The sequence below is a fragment of the Podarcis muralis genome, chromosome 4 (genome assembly GCF_964188315.1).
Source record: "Podarcis muralis chromosome 4, rPodMur119.hap1.1, whole genome shotgun sequence".
In the NCBI taxonomy this organism is placed as follows: domain Eukaryota; kingdom Metazoa; phylum Chordata; class Lepidosauria; order Squamata; family Lacertidae; genus Podarcis; species Podarcis muralis.
The window spans coordinates 13374323-13397110 of NC_135658.1; the positions used below are offsets into that span (position 1 = coordinate 13374323).

General features: G+C 47.4%; 1 protein-coding gene across 1 annotated transcript; it reads left to right on the forward strand.

The window, feature by feature from the left end:
- The first annotated feature begins 1677 nt into the window (after nt 1-1677).
- On the forward strand, nt 1678-21496 carry ANKRD42 (ankyrin repeat domain 42). The gene is made up of 12 exons (XM_028725968.2): nt 1678-1853; nt 3296-3462; nt 4090-4197; nt 6144-6263; nt 7445-7580; nt 9343-9543; nt 11885-12010; nt 12696-12801; nt 13772-13941; nt 15819-15945; nt 19107-19254; nt 20873-21496. Exons 1-12 carry the CDS (start codon nt 1829-1831, stop codon nt 21020-21022), a joined length of 1584 nt encoding a protein of 527 aa, XP_028581801.2. The 5' UTR covers nt 1678-1828; the 3' UTR covers nt 21023-21496.
- The last annotated feature ends 1292 nt before the right edge of the window (nt 21497-22788 follow it).

Below are 22788 nucleotides of genomic sequence, written 5' to 3' on the forward strand. Positions count from 1 at the left end.
CCTCTTAAAGTTTCTTGGACCCAAGTTGTTGAGAATACATGGATGCCACTTTATACTCTTAGCACACATGGGGAAGAAGCTGGCTCAGCAGAGCATGAGATTCTTAATCTTGGGGTGGTGAGTTCGAGTCCTACCCTGGGCAAAAGATTCCTGCACTGTAGGGGGTTGGACTAATGACCTTCCAAATCTACAATTCTATGATGCTACAAGCAGGGTTCTGCCATTGGCCTTGGGCAACTGGCAGCCATCTGTGGTTGCCCCTCTCAGGTTTAAGTTTTCGCCAAGTCTCGACTCTTGTGTGTTGGAGGTGACCATCACAGCAATAAGAAGAGGAGAAGAAGAGTTTGGATTTGATATCCCGCCTTTCACTCCCTTTAAGGAGTCTCAAAGCGGCTAACATTCTCCTTTCCCTTCCTCCCCCACAACAAACACCCTGTGAGGTGAGTGGGGCTGAGAGACTTCAAAGAAGTGTGACTGGCCCAAGGTCACCCAGCAGCTGCATGTGGAGGAGCGGAGACGCGAACCCGGTTCCCCAGATTACGAGACTACCGCTCTTAACCACTACACCACACTGGCTCTCGCATAAGGACTAGGAACCTATATATTTTAAAAAGCTGGACTTGTTTGGGGTGCCGACTACAGAGCTCAACACCCAAGAAGGTCTTAGAGGTGACTTAAGAGAGGCATTGGACTTAATCTCACCAAACTGTACCAGTAGAGTTAGTCTTTTAAGTCTCCCATCAACTGACATCAAAAAGGACACAGTCTTGTGGGGTGTAGTAGTTAAAAGAGTGTAGGGCTAGGACTGGCAAGACCCGGGTTCAATTCAGCCATGAACCCTAGGCAGAGCACTCACTCTCACAGGCTTATTTTGAAAATCAAATGGGGGGGGGGAAAGGTGGGGGTGTGAATAAATAAAACGGGGTGTTATTTGCAGTACTAACAGCGTTTTTAATCTCAGAGTTGGGAATGAAGTAATGAAAATAAGCAGAAAAAGACAATATGGGGGGGGGGGGTCATATAAACAACAATTCTGTGGGAGGAGAGCAAGCAAAACTACGTGTTTTGTTTTGGCCTGGGCTGAAAGGTGTCTTTGAACCATGATAAAGCCTCTTACTTGTCCGGACAGAGGATAGGGGAGGAGTTGTGTGAGTGTGTGTTTATGACGCTGACAACATTTGCAAGAACAATTATCTGACCGAAACAAAGCAAAACTAATCGGCTTCGGAGGGCCCCCTGAATTTTGGCACAGGTGCAAAAAAACAACAACCCACCTGCGCATAGCTGTCAACTTTCAGATTTGAAAATAAGGGATCAGCAGCCTCACTTGTCCCGGGGACAGTCTACAGGATATCTAACAATCTGGAATAGCAGCGGGAAGTGGCACAGGAATAAGGGAATTTCCCACACAAAAAAAGGGAAGGTTGACAGCTATGCACCTGCAGAGCTTGTACTAAGGAGTGGTGGAGAAAGGAAGCCCCGTACAGGTGAACCACCTGTGATCATTTGGCTTTTCCCTGTAGGGGTTGAGGCGAGGAAATCGACTTCCTGTCCCTTGACTAGAGAAAGCTATGCTTTTGCTTTGCCTGAGGCTTAGCTGGTGCCAACGGATTCCCTTTCTTGCTCCCCACATCTTCACACACACACACACACACACACCCCACAGCTCCCCTGAGCCTAGGCAGCAGGCCAAGGGAGCATCGCAGGAAGTGTACACTGTCTCCATGGCAACGCTTCTGCAGCAGCAACAGCAAAGGAGCTAGAAAGAGGAGGAAGAAGGAGGCTGAGATAACTGAGGGCTGGGGAGCTCTGCCCTGAACAAAACACCATGCCTGATGAGGGTACCCCAGCGGGTGAGACCTGCCTTGTCTTCCTATATTTTGGGGTGTGGGTGGGCAACAACCCCAAAAGATCTCCTCCTCCACGTCCTGTTTTCCTACTCTGTAGAGGGCTACCCCCTTTTGGTTTCCCAAAAAAATTCCACCTCCTCCTGTCAAGCTCCTCTGAGCATATTCAGAGTGCGTTTCCCCCTCTGTGGATCGATTGGTTCGCTATGTCTCTCTCCCCCCCCTTCAAAACAAACAAACCCTGCTATTAATTACTGCTTTGTTGGCTCTGTTACAGTAGGTTGTAGACAATGTTTGTCCTATTCAGAGGAGGCCCATTGAAGTTAGCCGTGTCCATTAATTTCAGCGCTGAGAAGGACAAACTCTGGATCCACTCCTTGCTTTTCATATTCTCTTTGTTAAGTGACCCTAGAACTCCTAGATGCTGAAGGGCAGTGGAGAAATTCATGAACAAAATAAAAAAATAAATATGTGAGTCAATAATAATGATTTTTTTAAAAAATGGACCATTGGACAAAGTGTGCCAATGGATCTCCAGAACCTGCGGCTTCCAGCAAGAAACTATGTGTGCCTTGAGCATGTACAGAGTGTATCCCAGTGGGGCATACACTTTCCTTTAAATTCTCTAGCATTAGAAAGAAGAAAAAAATCCAGGAAACAAAAAACAACAACACTGTTCTCTTCGCTGCAATTCCACACCACTGATATGGACTCTCCGATGGTGGAGCCTCCTTCCTTGTAGGTTTTTAAGCAGAGGTTGGATGGTCGGCTGCCATGGATGCTTTAGTTGAGATTCCTGCATTGCACGGGGTTGGGATAGATAGCCCTCGGGGTCCCTTCCAACTCTACGATGCTACGATTTTATATCCTTAGTTGTAGGTCCGACAACTGCTGCTACTACTACTGCTACTTAAAATAATAATAATAATAATAATAATAATAACAATAATAATAATAATAATAATAATTTATTATTTATACCCCACCCATCTGGCTGAGTTTTCCCAGCCACTCTGGGCAGCTCCCAATCGAGTGTTAAAAACAATACAGCATTAAATATTAAAAACTTCCCTAAACAGGGCTGCCTTCAGATGTCTTTTAAAAACAAGATAGCTGCTTATTTCCTTGACATCTGAAGGGAGGGCGTTCCACAGGGCGGGCGCCACTACCGAGAAGGCCCTCTGTCTGGTTCCCTGTAACCTCACTTCTCGCAATGAGGGAACCGCCAGAAGGCCCTCGGCGCTGGATCTCAGTGTCCATAACAATATCAGTCACCACCACTACCACCACTTCCATGAATTCTGTTGAAGAATTGAGTCAAAGGAAAGTTGGGCATTCATCATGGCTTGACAACGGCCACCGCTGAATTTTGCCCCATTCTACTGTCTCTCTCCCCGCCCCCCCAACTGTGCTACTAAGTGAGTAGGGGGTCTGTTGCTCTTCTCCAGAAGCTCCGAAGAAGAAGCCCAGGTTCAAGAGCATTCATGATGCAGTCAGAGCTGGGAACGTAGAACAACTTCAGGAGATGGTGAAATGTGGAACGAGCATTAATGAAGTGGATCCGGTCTACAATTTTACACCCTTGCATTGGGCGGCCCATTCTGGGAGCCTGGAGGTAAGAGATTGTCCCAAGTTACTGTGAAGGGAAGAAGGGATATCATTATGCAGTCTCAATTGACCCTACTAAATGTCTGAGAAAACAACAAAGAGACCTATGGCTTTGCCAGGGTAAAGACTGAGGGTGCGTACACATTATGCCTTTAAGGTTAAAGGTTAAGGACCCCTGGACGGTTAAGTCCAGACCAAGGCAACTATGGGGTTGCGGCGCTCATCTCGCTTCAGGCTGAGGGAACCGGCGTTTGTCCACAGACAGCTTTCCGGGTCATGTGGCCAGCATGACTAAACCACTTCTGGCGCAACAGGACACCATGACGGAAACCAGAAACGCCATTTACCGTAGCGGTACCTGTTTATCTTCTTGCACTGGCATGCTTTCGAACTGTTGGTTGGCAGAACAAAGCAACGGGCGCTCACTTCATCACGGGGATTCGAATGGCCAACCTTCTGATTGGAAAGCCCAAGAGGCTCAGTGGTTTAGACCACAGTACCACCCGCGTCCCTTTAAGGCACATTCAGAGCACATTATTTCCTCAAGGAATTCTGGGCACTGTAGTTTAGCCCTTTTGCAGAGCTGCAATGCCCACCATCCCTTACAAGGGTTGCAAATCTGTTGTCCTTGCAGTGCTTTCAGTGGCTGCTCTGGAATGGAGCTGATAAGACGGCGGTGACAGGCCGAGGCTGGACAGCGGCTCACCTTGCTGCCATCAAAGGTCAGGATGCCTGTATGCAGGTAAGCATCTTCGTTCACTCATGATTTAGGCTGGATTCAGACAAGGGGGTTTATAAACCCCTTCTCGTTTCCCATTTGCCACTGTTGTAAGCTCTGGGGTTTTGGTCTCGAGTGGGTGGATAGACAGAAACGCATCTCCCTGTCTCAAAATATAACGCTGTGACGATGGATAGCAGAAGATTCAAGGCAGATTAAAGAGAGGATGGCTTCACACAATTCACACATGGATGTGGTGGTGGCCACTAGATTTGATGGCTTTGTAAGTGGATTCGATTGGGAGTGGGGAATCTCAGGACCAAATGTGGCCCCCCAAGTCTGTCTATCTGGCCCTTGGTACTCTCCCTAGCCTATGGTTACCAGACATCCCCGTTTCCTGGGGACAGTCCCCGGATTTACAAATCTGTCCCCGGAATGTCCCCAGATTTCATTTAATGTCCCCGGATTTATATTTTAAGTGTTGTAGATTTATTAGTAGGGAATGAATGGTGCGTGATTGGTTCAACGGCACAAGACACATCATATGGGGACTTCTGGTGAGGCAAAATGGTGGATGCCACAGCAGCGAGCAACTCCTGAAGCCAGCCAGAGCCAACTGCGCTACCAGGCTGGCTCCGGGCTGCTGAGACTGCTGCTGCCCCCACCACTGCTGAGGGGGAACCGGGGACGCCCGCCGTGTCAACTGGGGCAACTGCTCCCCCCCCCCCCCGTGACCCAAATCGAGCCAGGAGCGGGAACACCGGGCCACCCAGCCAACAGCCCAGCAGTACTCTGGGGCTGACGCAGGGGGAAGGAGGAGAGGAGGAGAAGGAAGAGAGAGAAAGAGGAAGAAGAAAAATGAGGGGAGCCCCGACCTTGCCGTGCCACTGAGGACAAGAGGTAGGAGAGCACCGGGAGGGCAAGGACCACGTGGCTGAGCCCAGGCCCGAGCTGAGCCTACTCCACAGCGGCTAGCACTCCAAGAGAGCAGGTCAGGGCCCAGAGGAAGGCCGCACGACAGAGGAGAATTTGGAAAATTAATAAAATGATATCAAAAAAGAAAAGAAAAAAAAGAACAATATACAGCTACCTAGAATCATAGAATCATAGAGTTGGAAGAGACCACAAGGGCCATCGAGTCCAACCCCCTGCCAAGCAGGAAACACCATCAGAACACTCCTGACATATGGTTGTCAAGCCTCTGCTTAAAGACCTCCAAAGAAGGAGACTCCACCACACTCCTTGGCAGCAAATTCCACTGTCAAACAGCTCTTACTGTCAGGAAGTTCTTCCAAATGTTTAGGTGGAATCTTCTTTCTTGTAGTTTGGATCCATTGCTCCATGTCCGCTTCTCTATCTTGCTTTCTTATGTTGTAAAATGGACAAAGTATATAAGAAAACTCTTGAGAGTCCCATGGACTGCAAGAAGATCAAACATGTCCATTCTTAACAAAATCAGCCCTGAGTGCTCACTGAAAGGACAGATCCTGAAGCTGAGACTCCAATACTTTGGCCACCTCATGAGAAGAGAAGACTCCCTGGAAAAGACCCTGATGTTGGGAAAGATGGAGGGCACAAGGAGAAGGGGACGACAGAGGATGAGATGGTTGGACAGTGTTCTTGAAGCTACCAGCATGAGTTTGACCAAACTGCGGGAGGCAGTGGAAGACAGGAGTGCCTGGTGTGCTCTGGTCCATGGCGCCACGAAGAGTCGGACACAACTAAACGACTAAACAACAACATAAGAAAATAAGAAGCACTTTGCTGGATCAGGCCAATGGCCCATCTAGTCCAGCAACCCATTCTCAGAGTGGCCAATAGGATGCTTATGGGAAGCCCACAAGAGGGGTATTCTTTGGTTACTACTGTATAACATCAAAGTGTCTCTACTAAATGCTATAATTCAGGTTAAGGAATTTGTGTTTCAGGATCAAATCTGAGACTAGGAACTTTGCTTTGTGTATTCACAGTCCCTTCTTCTTCATGGAGTAGATCTTGGAACTCAAGATGACCGAGGCTGCACTCCCGCCCATCTGGCAGCGACCCACGGGCAGTCATACACTTTGCAAACGATTCTGCGGAGTGGAGTAGTAAGAAAAACACTCCTCTTGCCCTTCCCCCGCTCCTCTCCTGAGGATTGCCATGCTTCTATTTCCAGTGACTCACTTATACCTTTCTAGCCTGCTCTTCCTCTAAATGGATCTCAAAGCACTCCAAAAGGTCAATCCTTTCCCCCAAGTTATCTTCAAAACAACCCTGTGAGGTAGATTAGGCTGAGAGATCATGACTGGCCAAAGGCCACTCGTTGGTCTTCATGGCAGAGGGCCAAAGTCAACACGATGCTAACCATGCCACGTCAAATGCCATGGTTGTTTTAAAAATTTTAATAGCCACCAAACAGGAGACCCGATTGTCACTCGAGGAGAGGAAAGAGTTAAGTCTTCTGCCTGTTACTGTGCCCCCAATGAAAATGATCTCTTCTTGTGGCTAAAAGGTGTTACTGGAAATTTTTGCTGGGACCTTGGAAGGTGGGGGTGAAGAGGAGGAAAGGGTTAAGCCTGCTTTACCTAACTTGCAGTCCTGGCGAAAAGTCTGGCCCTCCTTTGTGATTAATAAGAACACCTCAACGGTCAAATCCAGGACACAGTCTTCCAGGCCGCCATCTTCCCGTTTTTCTCTCGCAAGAGAACGGCGGCCATTTTGGATGCCTTGATTTCATGCTGTGGTTTCCCCTTGGGGGGAAAAAGTCCTTTTTTGGGGCACAGCGTCCAAAAATGTGCATTTTGGGGTTCCGCTTAAGATTGCTGCCTTGTAGAAAGTGCTTTTTTGGGGGGCGGGGCGGGTCACAGCAGGAAATTTGGACATCTTGCTTTGGGACTTCCTGAAGGCATTTGGTTGGCCAATATGGGAAGAGGACTAGTGGCCTGCATAGTAATTTTAGGCACATCTATCAAGGCTTTTTAAGGGGGCGTTTTGTCCGGTCTAGCAGGACTCTTATGGTCTCATGCTCTGACCTCGTGGTGGAATGGGCTGTGACAAACTCCACTCTGTTACAAGATTATGGGAAACTCAATGATCTGGGGTCTTCAGTGGCCTGACCACAGTTTTGGGGGCAGGCCTTCCTCTGGAGGCTTAGATGTCAGGCTGAAATTTCCCATTTCTGGGCATGGTGGCATCTTTCATGCCCAAGTTCTTTGAGGTCTACCAACATCCACTTCCCCAACTTAAAATCTGGAGATTTAAAGAATCTTCTTTTCCTCTTCGAAACCAGGACGTCAATGTTTCTGACAAGTACGATTGGAAGCCGATTCACAAGGCTGCTTTTCACGGCCGGCTGGGCTGCGTCCAGCTTCTTCTTAGATGGGGAGCTACTTTAGATGATGTGGACAACAATGGAAATCTTCCAGGTACAGAAAGGTGGGGAAGATGATCATTGTAATGGACTGGGGGATAATGATAAGAGGGGAATCTCTTTGTTACAGAGAAACAGATAGCGAGAATAACCTGGGTCAGTGATGGTGGAAAGTGCAATGTTTCTATGCGTACTTTTTACAAAATTTGGGTCATATCCAATGCTGCCCCTCCACTTGTGCAACAGAATTCCACTTGGGTAATAATCTTTCTCCTTCTCTTCTCAACAACCCACAACAATTCATTTTCTTGTTGTTTGCATCCATTGGTCTCAAGAGACAATGGAGTGCACTTCCGGGGGTGAAGTCAAACTGCTGCATTAGCAGTACTGAAGTGATCTTGCCGGGGCAACAAGCTTGGCCAGTGTGTAGGGAGGTCCTGAGCTGCCCAGACGACAAGACTCCCATTTTGGCCTTGCTGATGTGGTCCAAAGGAAAGCAGTTCCAGACATTTGGCATCAGTTGGGATGCAGGAGTTGCTGGAAGGAGGTGTACAAGGCACTAACCAACCGTCTTAGGGACTTGGCTCCAGATTTGTGTAGGGCTTGATCCTTAGCCTTGTCTTTTGCTGAAGATACCCCACAAGGCAGCAGAGGTTTAGGATCTCCTAGATGGGCTCCCTTCCCAGGTTGATGAGCCTCACCTGCCCCTCATTTCTGCTTGTGCAGAAACTGGCTTCATAACCGTTGAATCTACTATTGGTCTTGTAAACTCCAGAGTCTATCTTTGCATGCATGGGAAGCCCATAACTCCCCGAGTGCTTGAGACCCATCGGCTACCCTCACCTAGTTTAGCCGGCCAGTCAGAGCCGTTTCCTGGTGTGTGGTTATTGTCGCATGCTGATAGCATCCAGGAGCCACAGGTGAGATCTGAGTGCAGGGGACCAAAGGTGGACAAATAACCCCAGAAGGAGCATGATGTGTCCCCCACCACATCCCACATCCTTCCCCTAACATCCCATACACCCCATTCAATTTATAGGTGGATGTTATTGCTGTCACTGGGAAAAATCCCATAAATTGTATCCAAGTGCTGGAGAATATGTTTTCTGTTTGAATATTATTAGTTTGCTGGTCTGTGGGACAAACTACACATAAGGTTAAATGAATTTTTGCATCTAATCTGCAGAACATTGCACCAATATGTTCCTCACTCTACTTTCCACTGAGTAACAGTGCTAATTGTAGTTTTAACTGTCACAGAGGTGTTTGTTTTTGTTTTTGTTTATGTTGAAAGAGAACATTTAACGCTGCTATTTAAAAGGTAAAGGGACCCCTGACCATTAGGTCCAGTCGTGGCCGACTGGGGTTGCGGCGCTCATCTCGCTTTACTGGCCAAGGGAGCCGGCGTACAGCTTCTGGGTCATGTGGCCAGCATGACTAAGCCGCTTCTGGCGAACCAGAGCAGCGCACGGAAACGCCGTTTACCTTCCCGCTGGAGCGGTACCTATTTATCTACTTGCACTTTGACGTGCTTTCGAACTGCTAGGTTGGCAGGAGCAGGGACTGAGTAACGGGAGCTGACCCCGTCGCGGGGATTCGAACCGCCGACCTTCTGATCGGCAAGTCCTAGGCTCTGTGGTTTAACCCACAGCGCCACCCGTGTACCACGCTGCTATTTAGTTGACTGCATTTTTTAAAAAATATGCGGGTTTTTAACTTGTAAAGCACCTTGAGAAGCCTCGCTGCCTAGAAAAGCAGTACAAAATAAGTCTTTTTATGTAAAAATATATTAACAGTCAAAACCATCTTCCTAACAGTTCACCTGGCGGCAATGGAGGGTCACTTGCATTGCTTCAAGTTCCTGGTGAGCAAGATGCCCACACTCCTCCATGCCTTGAAAGCCAGAAACGACCACGGGGACACCCCGGGAGACCTGGCAGAGAGGTTCTACAAGGACAGTGTGGTCAACTATATTGACGATCTGGAGAAGCAGAAAGGCGAATTGCAAAAGGAGGACTGTGAGTACCTGGTCATGAAGGATGGGCCATAGCTCAGCGGTGGAGCATTTGCCTTGCATGCACAAGGTCCCAGGTTCAATCCCTGACAGCCAACACACACACACACACACACACACACACACACACACACACACTTTATATAAACATTATATGTAAGGTCATAATAGCGACAGTAAAAACCTGTCACTGAAATTACTAATCACAGAAGGCCTCCCTAGAAGGAAGGTCTTTACACCATGATGGAAGATCATCAAGGAAGGGGCAAGGGCCAGAATTTCAGAATCTGGTAATGAACACTGAAAAGTCTCTCTTTCTAGTCCCAGTCAACCATGAGGTTTTTTGAATTACAGTGGTACCTCGGGTTAAGAACTTAATTTGTTCTGGAGGTCCGTTCTTAACCTGAAACTCTTCTTAACCTGAGGGACCACTTTAGCTAATGGGGCCTCCCGCTGCCGCCACGTGATTTCTGTTCTTATCCTGAAGCAAAGTTCTTAACCCGAGGTACTATTTCTGGGTTAGAGGAGTCTGTAACCTGAAGCGTCTGTAACCTGAGGTACCACTGTATTATTTTTAGGCCTATTTTATTGATACAGTCGTACCTTGGATCCCAAACGCCTTGCGACTCGAACGTTTTGGCTCCCGAATGCCACAAACCCAGAAGTGGGTGTTCTGGTTTGTGAACGGTCTTTGGAACCCAAACGTCTGGCGCAGCTTCTGTGGCTTCCGATTGAGTGCAGGAAGCTCCTGCAGCCAATCGGAACCCGCGTCTTGGTTGTTGAACGTTTTCGGAAGTCAAATGGACTTCTGGAATGGATTCCGTTCTACAACTAAGGTACAACTGTACTTATCAATACAATACCAAATACAAAGTAATTTTTTTTTAATAATACACTAAAATAAAACAAATACTTTAAAAATCTAATCTAAAAAGGAGCAGGAACAAAGAGAGGGCAAAAGGAAAAAGGAAAAGAAAGGGGGGAAAGAGAAAGAAAATGGGAAAGGATAAAAAGTCTTCTGGTTCTCTGTCAGCTAAATATAGTATTCACTCATTAACTATTCTACTTTCTATAAGCCAATATTTTTTCAGTCTCACAAGTTCATTTTCTCTTTCACGTAAAAGGTCCATTTGAAGTTTCTAATCCTTCATAAATATCAACAATGATTTTTCTCTTAAACACGTTAACTTGATCCTCTCATCTAATAATTTTTATCAACCATTCCTTCCGGGCATTTGGAAGACAAAAGAGGGTTGGCTGAAAGCTCTGAGAAGGGATCCTCGAGACTGTTAGCTCTTGTTATGAATCATCTTCCTCAATTGGTCTTAAGAACCAGAAGTGCCCGGAGTGCAGCCCAGGGCTGGTTCACGACATTTTGCCACCTGAGGCAAATCAGAAAATTGTCGTTTGTTAAGGGTGCTTCAACAAGAGGTGGCCGGAAATAAGGGCCCTTTCTACCCATGGAGATGAGGAGGCTGTCCCATAAGCAGGGGCATGCTGTGATTCCATGGGACTGAGCTTGAATACTAGGCTCAGAACTTGTCTGCAAAGGAGTTTAAAAGAGGAGCAAGTTTCTAGTCCTTCTGCAAAGATGCACTTGGAAGTGGGTGAGTGATGCTCTTGAAGACACAAGCTGGGTCGTTTATCCATTGACCGGGAGGACAAGTCTTCAACGTCCTTCAGTGACTCCCGGTGATTAGCAAATTGAGAATAAATTGAAGTGAAAACTCTTGATTATGTTCTGCAAAGTAAGAGGAAGTATGCAACAAGGTTTCATGCTGGGATGTGACAATACAGTCTCCTCTGAGACTGCTGTGTGTTTGCATTGTGGGTGATTGAATATTAAGAACATAAGAAAGACCTGATAATGTGGGCCAAAGAAAGCCTTCAAACAGGACCTGAGTTCAACTTTCTGGCAAGTGGGATTCAAAGGCACACTACTTCCAACAATGGAGGTAGAATATAGGATTTGTGACTAGCAGCCATTGATTCAGATGTTATTCTAAGCCATATTCACCTTGGAGGCATGATTAAATCACACCCTCCCAGCGAAAACTGATCAACTTGCTTAAGTTGCACAGATCAGAGAATCCAGCCTTTCATGGATTGCCCGGGCTCCATCACCGGGCTTTCTAGAACTCCTTTTTCCAACCTAGTAAAGGTAAAGGGACCCCTGACCATTAGGTCCAGTCGTGGCCGACTGGGGTTGCGGCGTTCATCTCGCTTTATTGGCTGAGGGAGCTTCTGGGTACAGTTTCTGGGTCATGTGGCCAGCATGACTAGTGGAGCTCTTAAACTGCTACTTGGAGGGCTACTACAGCTCCTTCTGTTGTCTCTCTGCATAGATTTAGCATTTCCAGGCCACGATGCTGCTTTCAGAGGGGACGTGGACACGTTAAGAACCTTGCTGGAAAACCGTATCATCACTGTTAATGAGAGGGACGATCAGGGATCCACACTCTTGCACAAAGGTTAGTGGATTTCATATTGCTGTTCTCTTCCTACCGAAATCATTCACTCCTGTTTTCATAGCGGCTGCATTTCTGCCCTTCTTGCATTTAATTTCCCTGTTCTCACTCGCTCACATCCTTCCATGTGTATTAAATGCTTGCCAGTATAGGAGAATGCTTCATGCATCTGGTGACAGGGGCTTGTGGTCTACAAAAAGCTTAAAGGTAAAGGGGACCCCTGACCATTAGGTCCAGTCATGGCCGACTCTGGGGTTGCAGCGCTCATCTCGCTTTACTGGCCGAGCCAGTGTACAGCTTCCAGATCATGTGACCAGCATGACTAAGCCGCTTCTGGCGAACCAGAGCAGCACACAGAAAAGCTGTTTACCTTCCCGCCGGAGCGGTACCTACTTATCTACTTGCACTTTGATGTGCTTTTGAACTGCTAGGTGGGCAGGAGCAGGGACCGAGCAATGGGAGCTCACCTCATCGTGGGGATTCAAACCACTGACCTTCTGATCGGCAAGCCCTAGGCTCTGTGGTTTAGCCCACAGCGCCACCCGCGTCCCTAAAAAGCTTACGATGTAGTAAATTCAAAGTGCCACAACATTCTTTGTCGCTTTGCTGCCACGCAGACGAACATGGCTGCAACCCAAATGGAAATGGCCGCCTTTAACGTTTTATTTCCTCCTCTTTCACCCTGTAGCTGCTGGACAAGGCCATTTGCATGTCCTGGAGTGGCTGATCAACAGGGAAGCAGACTGCAACATTCCCAACGACGCTGGAGAGACACCGAAAGACGTTGCCAAGAGGTGTCCGTTTATAACACTTGGCTGGGGATTCTCTTGGGATTTGTCCTGGCTAATCTGGACTAAATCCCACTGGGCTTCAGTTTGTGCCAAATCACCAGGGTTGATTTAACTCTGCCACATTGAAGATCCAGTTTGCAAAGATCTGCTGGGAGACATGTTCTGGGGGAGCGTGTACACCTTTGGTCCTCACCCTCCACTCAGCTCTCACTTGTGGTTCCTAGAAGCTGTCAGCACGCGACATGCCTGGCATCTTGAGCTAAGGCTGGGAAAGTTATGTGAGTCACTGCCAGCCAGTATAGGCTGTGCTGTGCAGCCAGAAGAACAAAGGGTCTAAACCCTTTAAAGGTAAAGGGACCCCTGACCATTAGGTACAGTCGTGACCGACTCTGGGGTTGCGGTGCTCATCTCGCTTTATTGGCTGAGGGAGCCAGCGTACAGCTTCCGGGTCATGTGGCCAGCATGACTAAGCTGCTTCTGGTGAACCAGAGCAGCGCACAGAAACGCTGTTTACCTTCCCGCCGGAGTGGTACCTATTTATCTACTTGCACTTTGACGTGCTTTCAAACTGCTAGGTTGGCAGGAGCAGGGACCGAGCAATGGGAGCTCACCCCGTCGTAGGGATTCGAACCGCCAACCTTCTGATCGGCAAGCCCTAGGTTCTGTGGTTTAACCCTTTATGATCCTCCAATTCTTCAATCAATTAACTGTGCTATGCTGGTGGGAGGATGTTCTCCAAGTGGTGAACTCTCCTTTGTTGGAGGTTTTTGAACAGAGTTTGGGTGGCCACCTGTGATTCCTGCATTGCAGGGAGTTGGACCACATGACCCCTGGGGTCATCACTGCAATTCTGTGATTCTAAGTGGGAGCTGCCGCTAAACTGGAGGGAGCACAAATTGCCATCAGTGGTGGAAGCCCTGGTTGCTGTCTCGCGTTCCCCAATGACCTCCTAATGGGAATCTGAACTGCGTAGGTTTGCCCAGCTGGCCACTGTGGAGTACCTAAGGCAAAAGATGGGGAACGACTCTGATGAGGAGATTGACGTCGACGACCCACGGTTCTTTGAAAGTCATGGCGTGGAAGGGAGCACCGACAGCAAGAGCGACGTATATAGCAAGAAACAGGACCGAGCAGATAGTCGTGGTGAGTTGTGGACCCTCCTCTCTCTGTTTAGGGGGAAGAAAGGGCTAAGGACAAAAGTGTAGGACACCTGCCCAGCATCAGCTGGCAGGTGGGCAGCCATGTTTGATGGGCCTGTAGCCAGGTTTGTGGCCCTTCTCCTCTCCAGCCTCTGCTTCTGCCTCCGCTTCTGGGCTGCTCTCTGCCACAGTCTCTTCCTGCTCACTAAACACTGTTGCCCCTTTAGCTTCCGACACCTTCTCCTCCCAGTCTGCTCCCTCTGACCACTCATCATCATCCCACCTCCACTCCCCTGGCTCTGAGCCTTCTTCCCCTGGCGGTTCCTTAGCTGGTGCCTGCCACCACTCCTCTGCGTCCAGCCAGTTCATGACAGCTGCACGCAGATGGAAGTTCTGGAGCCCCCTGCCCAAACAGTGTAGGAAGAGCCTTGCTGGATCCAAATAGCCACTACAGCCAATGGCCACTGATAGACCCCTTCTCCCTGCATGGTCTAATAACCCTTCTCTTTCAGAGGTGGTTTTCCTAGCGAAAAGGGACAATGCCTCCAGGTTTGGGCCAGATACCTAGAGAGAACTCGCTAGAACTTAGGGCCACCCAATGAAGCTCAGTGTCGGAAGGTTCAGGACAGACAAAACAATTTCTTCACACAGCGCATGGCTAAGCCATGGGTTTGCGCCCACCAGAAGCAGTGATGGCTATCAACTAGGATGGCTTTAAAAAGAGTATGAAAGCTATCAATGGATGGTAGATACAGTGGCTAAGTTCTCCCTCTGCTGCTTTTTTAAGATACATTTTTATTGGTTTCTTACATATCATTTCCAATAATCATTTAATATACCGTATTTTCTGCACCATAACACTCACTTTTTTCCTCCTAGAAAGTAAGGGAAAATGTCTGTGCGTGTTATGGAGCGAATGCCTGCGGGTGGCGGGGGGGGGGGGATCTGCTGCAGTCGTGAGCAGAGGATCCATGGTTCCCCTTCCTTCCCTCCTCTGCGGTTACAAAGCATGGATCCTCAGGATTTTTGCATTGGGCTACTCCAAACTCACTGTCAGATCACATGTCTGTGGCCACAGCATGAACCACAAAAATCATATATCCACTATTTCATTTAGAATATTTTTTTCTTGTTTTCCTCCTCTAAAAACTACGTGCTTGTTATGGTCTGGTGCGTGTTATAGAGCGAAAAATACGGTAACTTCTTATCTTATACAGTATTTTAGACTTCCGTCAACAATCTCTGAATATTTTCCATTCTTTATCACTTATTCTGCATTTCTTAATTTCTCTCTTACTCTTAATTATCATTAACTAGTAATTCTCTTCATAGTCTTTCTTGCAATATTTCAGATAATCCTCCTTACAGAACTTCTTGCAGTCCTACTAGCGTAATCTGTTCACTACAATTGCTTTTCAAATAGTTCATATATTTACTCCAGTCTTCTAAGAATCTCTGGTCCCACAGGTTTCGAATCCTTCCTGTTAATTTATCTAATTCTGCATAGTCCATTAATTTCACCCGCCGTTCTTTTCGTCGGTAATTCTTTTTGCTTCCATTTTTGTGCCAATAATATTCTTGCTGCCGTCATTGCATATAAAAACAACTTGCAATCCTGTCTATTAATATCATCTCCTACAATGCCAAGTAAAAATGCTTCTGGTTTCTTAATAAATGTACGGTATATTTCAACATCTTTTTAGTTCTCCCTCTGCTGTTGGAGGCAGAAGATCTCTGAATACCAGCTGTGGAGAAGGGTGGAGGGAGAGCGCTGTTGCACTCAGGTGTTGCTTGAAGTTTCGCAGTGAGACCAGAGTGCTAAGTAAGATGGGGTTTTGCCTGGTCCAGCAGGCTCCACTGACGTTCTGTGATCTCTTCCAGAAAGAGCCTATCAGAAAATGGAAGAGCTAAAGAATCTCCTGGAAATCGCCACCAGTGATTACAAGCAGCTGGGAGGGATCACACCTGAGGAGAGGCAGATCAAGATTAAAGAGAGGCAGCTTCTCAGGTAAGAGCTTTGCAACACAGCCTCTGGTTTTCGTGAAACTCTGGTTTTTGTGAAACTCTCGGGGTTCACAGTGCAAAGGGAAGGTGGTTGTGGCGTTTGCCCTCCTATATGTGTGACATCATACTGGGTTCATAGGGAAAAGGTTAACTAATTGTAGAATGACTAACTAATGGGAACCCAGGGGACAGAGTTAACTGTGTATAAGGTTTAAGCACAGAGGTTTTTTAGGGAGTTAGAGTTAAGAGTTGTTGAGAAGACAGTCTGGAGTTAGAAGAAACAGAGAAGATAAGTCTGTGGGTTGGGCTAGTCTGGTGTGAGAGAGTGAGAGAATTTGTTAAGAGGAGTCAGTCAAACAGTTGAGATAATCAGTCAGAAGGTATTAGGAAGGTATAGGCCGGTAAAGAAACTAAAGTTAAGATACTGACAGGAATATTATCTGAGAAACCATAAACTTGTTAATGTTTGTAAAATAAACTTGGTTTTTTTTGGTTCATGTTATGTACTGAAGTTCTCACCCTGGGCCAGCAGGGGGATACTGTAGATAGTTATGCAAATGAAGGATCGAAAGTGATGTTCAGTGATTGGATAGTTTGTATGCAAATGAAGGATCGAAAGTGACGTTCAGTGATTGGATAGTTTTAGAAAGTTGCTACAGTTACGTTGTTCTGGAGCTCTATATAAGCAGGCTGACTGAGCTCCTCAGTTCAGTTCTGTTGTGGCCTCTGAATAAAGAAGAGCTGTTTGAAGAATCGCTGTGTCGTCTGATATGTTCACCCACAACTTAACAGTTCACTTTTAACAACTGACTGGACTCAGTGTTTTACCAGAGTAACTGGTTGGTGGCAGTAGGGAAGTGAGCACAGTGGTGGCACAGGGATCAATAGACTGTTAAACGTCCAGGGACCCTGTGTGATTGCCACAGTGGTGCTGTAACAATCCCCCCGCCCTGCAAAATTTATGCACTTCTTGATTGTTTAAAAAAGGAGACACCTGAACGCCATTTACAAAAATATAAGACAATAAAATCAAGGAGGGGAAAAAATTGCAGCTGTATTTTAAAACATGCAAAAGTTAAAATATGAAAGCTGGTTAAAATCAACTCGACTTTCTAAGCATCTGGGTGGCCTTGTCTAAACAAGAATGTTTTCAGTAGGCACTGAGAATAGTATAGCGAAGGCGCCTACTTGATCTCAATAGGCAGGGAGTTCCAAAGTTAAGGCGCTGCTGCACAAAATGATGAAGGTCTTGCAAAAGCAGAGTGGGTATTAAGCGCTCAACTTGGCACATGTATCAATGGCTCGTGTGGCTTCACCACCATCTGTTTATTTATATGCCACTTTCCCACAAAATGGTGCCCAAGTGCCTCTCGACATTCATAAGGAATGACAATATATAACTAAAAAACAAATGAGAAACAATAACCAGTATGTTGGCATCTCTGGGCATGAATGTGTGTGTTGGAGGAAGGGGACTTTGGAGAGATGGCAGTGCCGAGAGGCCCCGTTTAGCAGATTGCAGGTATTCGTCTGCCCTGTCCCTTGTCGATAGAAATTTTAAGATATTGCTTAAAACTTTGTTGCTTTGCTGCCCTCTGCCGGCTGTTGTGCATTGGAGACCAGCCACACACAACACTTGCTTGCTAAGCTGCCAAGGCTTTGTTGGACGACCAAAAATGGGTTTAATTTCGTGTGGCCAAAGGTCTTTGCCACATAGATTGCTGCATGTCTTCTGCAGCCAGGACAGTGGCTCGTAGGTGCCATTTGGGGTTTTTTGATACCATGCAAGGGGTCACCAATTTTTTTAGTTCCCAGGGCATGTTTGGATTCACGAGTGTGTGCATAGGTGCCACCTACTCTGGTCCTTTTTCACTGACCTGCTTGGGATCAGAATCCTACCCCAAGCATCAGAAAGAGTGCGTATGTATGCATGCATTGTGCACCAGTGGTGGCTGGTGCCCATTGGAACTGGCAAGGCGGAAGGCGGGGAACCCAAATTGCAGATGGAGCCAGTGCCAAAGATTCCGGTTTTGTCCCCATCCTTTTCTTCCTCGCTTTGTTCTACATGGATAGGCAGTGCTACCCTACGGACTGGTTGTAAGCCGCAAAGAGGCAGATGGGGGCTGGCTGAGGGCAGGCTGGTGGAGCAGGGCCCTGTTTTCCCTAACAGATCAACCTCCAACGATACGCACAAACACACACACTCCAATCCTCCAATGGAGCTGGGTAAAAGTAGGATCCAGTGGTGTTACGTTGTGGGTGAACATATCAGACGACACAGCGATTCTTCAAATAGCTCTTGTTTATTCACAGGCCAGAACAGAACTGAACGGTTCAGTCAGCCTGCTTATATAGAGCTCCAGTACAACGCAACTGTAACAATTTTCTAGAACTATCCAATCACTGAATGTCACTTTTGATCCCTTATTTGCATAACTATCTACAGTATCCCCCTGCTGGCCCAGGGTGAGAACTTCAGTACATAACAAGTGGGATCAATCTGAGCCTTGAAAAGGCCATAGAGCTGAAAGAGGAAGTGGGAAAGAGCGCCACTCTTCTGACTTCCTCCTCCAGCTCTATGTACTTTTCAAGAAAGAGAAAAGACAACCACCTGCATCAACTCATGACCAAGGGGAAAATGAGAGAGAGAGGTGGAGCTAAGAGACTTCAGAGAACCAGGGAAGACTTCAAGGGCACCATCGTGCCCACGGGCACAACCTTGGCAGCCCCTGTGCTCCTCAGTGGGTGGAGTGGAAGCAGTATTCATTAGGGTTTCTTAAAATTACATTTATATACCACCTTTTTCTGGTGTACATGGTTTTTCTCTTCCTCCCCATTGCACCCTCGCAAGCGTGTGACGTAGGTTAGGCGAAGAGATGGTGAGGAGATGGTTCAAGGTCACCCAGTGAGCTTCCTGGCTGAGCGGGGATTCGAACCCTGCTCTCCAGTCTTCTCAGCGCCGTCTTGGTTTTCTGCAGGTAAAAGTGGGAGATGGTGGAACTGACTCCCTCAGAAGTTGGTGGGTTTCTCCTTCCTTGGAGGTTTTAAAGCAGAGTTTGAGTAGCCACCTGCCATGGATTCTTTAGATGAGATTCCTGCATTGCCAGGGGTTGGACTATGATGACCCCTGGCGCTCCTTCCAACGCTACAATCCTATGATTCCAGGACCATTGGTGATCTGCAGGAGCAGCTGGAGTACGAGCGGCTACGACGGGAGAAGCTGGAGGCAGAGCTGGATCAGTGCCGGGAAGAGATCGGGAAACTCACAGAGCAGCAGCAGAAACCCCAGATCCCCACACCCGCTATCACAGCAGTGAGTCTCCTTGTGTTGCTCACATTTTTGTTGGAAAATGCAAAGCAAGGCCAACAGAAGCAGACGATGTGTCCCCAAACAGTGGACTTTTGACAGCTAACACCTGTCCTGGACCGAACGTCCGACGCGGTTTCTGCATGAGTGCAGGAAGCTCCTGCAGCCAATCGGAAGCCGCGCCTTGGTTATCCAATGTTTTTGGAAGTCGAACGGACTTCCGGAACGGATTACGTTTGAGAACCAAGGTACAACTCTACAGTGGTACCTCCATTTTTGAATACAATCCGTTCTGGAAGACCGGTCGACTTCTGAAATGTTTGAAAACCGAAAACTCAATATGGAAAACTCAAACAGGAGGCCGCCTAGGAAGTTAGACTTCCGAGGCATGTTCAAAAACCGAAGCATTTACTTCCGTGTTTTCAGCGTTTGAAAAGCAATGAGATAGAGATGTCCGAAAACCGAGGTACCACTGTATTTATCCTGGGTGAAAGAAGGGTGAGGAACCTGTCGGTCACATTAATATGCGGTTGGTCTTCACACCTTATAATAATAATAATTTAATAATAATTTATTATTTATATCCTGCCCATCTGGCTGAGTTTCCCCAGCCACTCTGGGCGCCTCCTAATCAAGTGTTAAAAACAGTACAGCGTTAAATATTAAAAACTTCCCTAAACAGGGCTGCCTTCAGATGTCTTTTAAAGATAGGATAGCTGCTTATTTCCTTCACATCTGAAGGGAGGGTGTTCCACAGGGTGGGTGCCACTACTGAGAAGGCCCTCTGTCTGGTTGCCTGTAACCTCACTTCTCGCAATGAGAGAACCGGCAGAAGGCCCTCGGCGCTGGATCTCAGTGGATCTTATCAACCACAGCCAGGGATGGTAGGATTTGTGACTCTCTGGGTGTAGCCGGACTACAGATTCCCCATCCCTGCCTAGGACTTTCACAGTAGCTGATGGCATACGGCAGTGGTGCTATCTTTCTGTGTGCAGGGAGCCTTTAATCTGTTCCACCATGCCCAGCCCCTTGCAGATTACTTCCCGATCCACAGCCTGAAGCTGCAAAGGTCAAGAAGTGCTTCCACACTTGACAACGCCAGATGTGACAAACCGGCACACCAAAGAAATATTAGAAAAGCAAGTGGCTATTGCTCCTCTGGAAGCTACATACATAAAGGAGGCTTCAATTGCACTATTGTTTACATCCCTAGTTCAATACCCAACCTTGGCCTGTTTCGCCCATGAAAATAAGCCATAGTTAATAAACCATAGAATGGCTTGAATTTTTTGCTGCTCCTCACTCATGGTTCTGGAGCTTTTGGGTGGTGCCTGGTCCTTAACCATAGTTAAGGAGGAAGTCCAAGTTTCCAGGTAACGCTAAGCTATAGTTAATGTTAACAAAGGCTTATATGCCAACCTTGGTCAATGAACGACCTTTACCCATAAACTGAGCTGCTGGGCCACGCTCACCCGTAGTGCAAAGCCATGCTTTAGTAAACCATGGTTTAGTATTGTGTGCAAGGAAGGCAAACTGGTGTGCTTTCCTGATGTTTAAGACCTTCCGTTCTCCCCTCTTCAGTTAGCATGGCAGTGGGTTAACACTTTCAACGTTGCTTCTGCAGGAGGATGGTGATCTGAGCAAAGCGCCCTCCGAATGTGATAAAGCAGCCTCCGACACCAGTAGAGCAGCCCCTGAAGTCGCAAAGGAGAAAAAGAAATTGAAGAAAAAGCCCTTCTGCAGCTCCAGTGGAGTGTTTGTGAGACTGTACTAACAGGAGAGCAAAGGGTCTTCCAGGCCTCTTGCTGGAAAGAGAGGGGAAAGAGTTTGGCTGGAAAATGCAGGTGCTGCCAGAATGAAAGCGCCCCGGTTAACAGTGCTCCATCTAGGCTCTCAGCTATCCAAAGCAAATGCACTTCCTTCCCTGAACTGAAAATATCTTCTCCATCAATTCATCTGGTACAAATGTCAGTTTTCATATGAGCTTAGAGCAGGGATGAAGACCTCCCATGCCCCTCCACAAGTTTTGGACTCCAACTCCCCATCTGCCCTCCCCAAACAACATCCCAGTTGGGGTGATGGGAGTTGTAGTCCAACAATATCTGGAGGGGCACAGGTCTCCCTAGCCACTACCCTAGAGGCACGTGGTAGCAGGCAGGTTGCCATTACAGGAGAAGACCCCACTGAGATGTATTGCTAATTAAGAGACATTAGCACTTCATTAAACTCTCTCTGTTGTTATTGTTTAGTCGTTTAGTCGTGTCCGACTCTTTGTGACCCCATGGACCAGAGCACGTCAGGCACTCCTGTCTTCCACTGCCTCCCGCAGTTTGGTCAAACTCATGCTGGTAGCTTCGAGAACACTATCCAACCATCTCATCCAATGTCGTCCCCTTCTCCTTTCCCAACATCAGGGTCTTTTCCAGGGAGTCTTCTCTTCTCATGAGGTGGCCAAAGTATTGGAGCCTCAGTTTCACGATCTGTCCTTCCAGTGAGCACTCAGGGCTGATTTCCTTAAGAATGGATAGGTTTGATCTTCTTGCAGTCCATGGGACTCTCAAGAGTCTCCTCCAGCACCATAATTCAAATGCATCAATTCTTCTCTCTCTCTTTATGTATATAAAAAATCTAATATCCACCTTATTTCTCAGCCAAGATTCCTAAAGTGGCTCTCAACCACAGAAAGCGGTTCAGTGTTATGCACAGTAATAACATGCACAATAAAGCCAGCTAAACAGACTGAGATCGTTAAGAAAAGTACCCATCACATCCTGCAACTGCTAGAATTCCAGAAAACTGTCATCAATGCTAGCCTATTGCTGAATAAAGCAGTCATCGCCAGTGGTAAATGTTTGAATTGCAGTTCAACAAGATAGCCTGCAAAGACTCTATGCCCCCACAAGAGAGCCCCCAAAATGTAGGCAGCTCTTTTGAACCATTGTATCAGGGATGGGGAACCTGGATGTTGATGGACGCCATGTGTGGTGTAGTGGTTAAGAGCGGTGGACTCGTAATCTGGTGAACCGGGTTCGCTTCTCCACTCCTCCACATGCAGCTGCTAGTCACATTTCTCTGAAGTCTCTCAGCCCCACTCACCTCACAGAGTGTTTGTTGTGGGGGAGGAAGGGAAAGGAGAATATTAACTGCTTTGAGACTCCTTCGGGTCGTGATAAAGCGGGATATCAAATCCAAACTCTTCTTCTTCTTCATCCTCACAAAACATTGGCCGTGCTGGCTGGTGCTGATGGGAGTTGGAGTCCAGCAACAGCCAATGAATGTGACAAGGGTGCTAAGCATCAGGCTCCCTTCCACACCTTGCACACACTCAAGCCCATGCTTGCACTGTGGGCACACACTTACATCATGCCTTACATTGGGATGGGGAACCTGTGGCCCTCCAGATGTTCCTGGACTCCAGTTCCCACCAGCCCCAGACAGCATGGTCAACTCACTTCTGAGTGCGCATTGGTGTGGCCTAGGATGATAATTCAACCCCAGTATTAGGGAAGAATAGGATTCCCCCCCCCCAAAAAAAAAACA

Excerpts from the sequence above, each read along its gene's own strand:
- ANKRD42 (XM_028725968.2), top strand. The coding sequence starts at position 1,829 with ATGCCTGATGAGGGTACCCCAGCGG. Across the intron at positions 13,942-15,818 it reads GGACCGAGCAGATAGTCGTG|AAAGAGCCTATCAGAAAATG; the intron begins GTGAGTTGTGGA and ends GATCTCTTCCAG. Across the intron at positions 15,946-19,106 it reads AAAGAGAGGCAGCTTCTCAG|GACCATTGGTGATCTGCAGG; the intron begins GTAAGAGCTTTG and ends CTATGATTCCAG.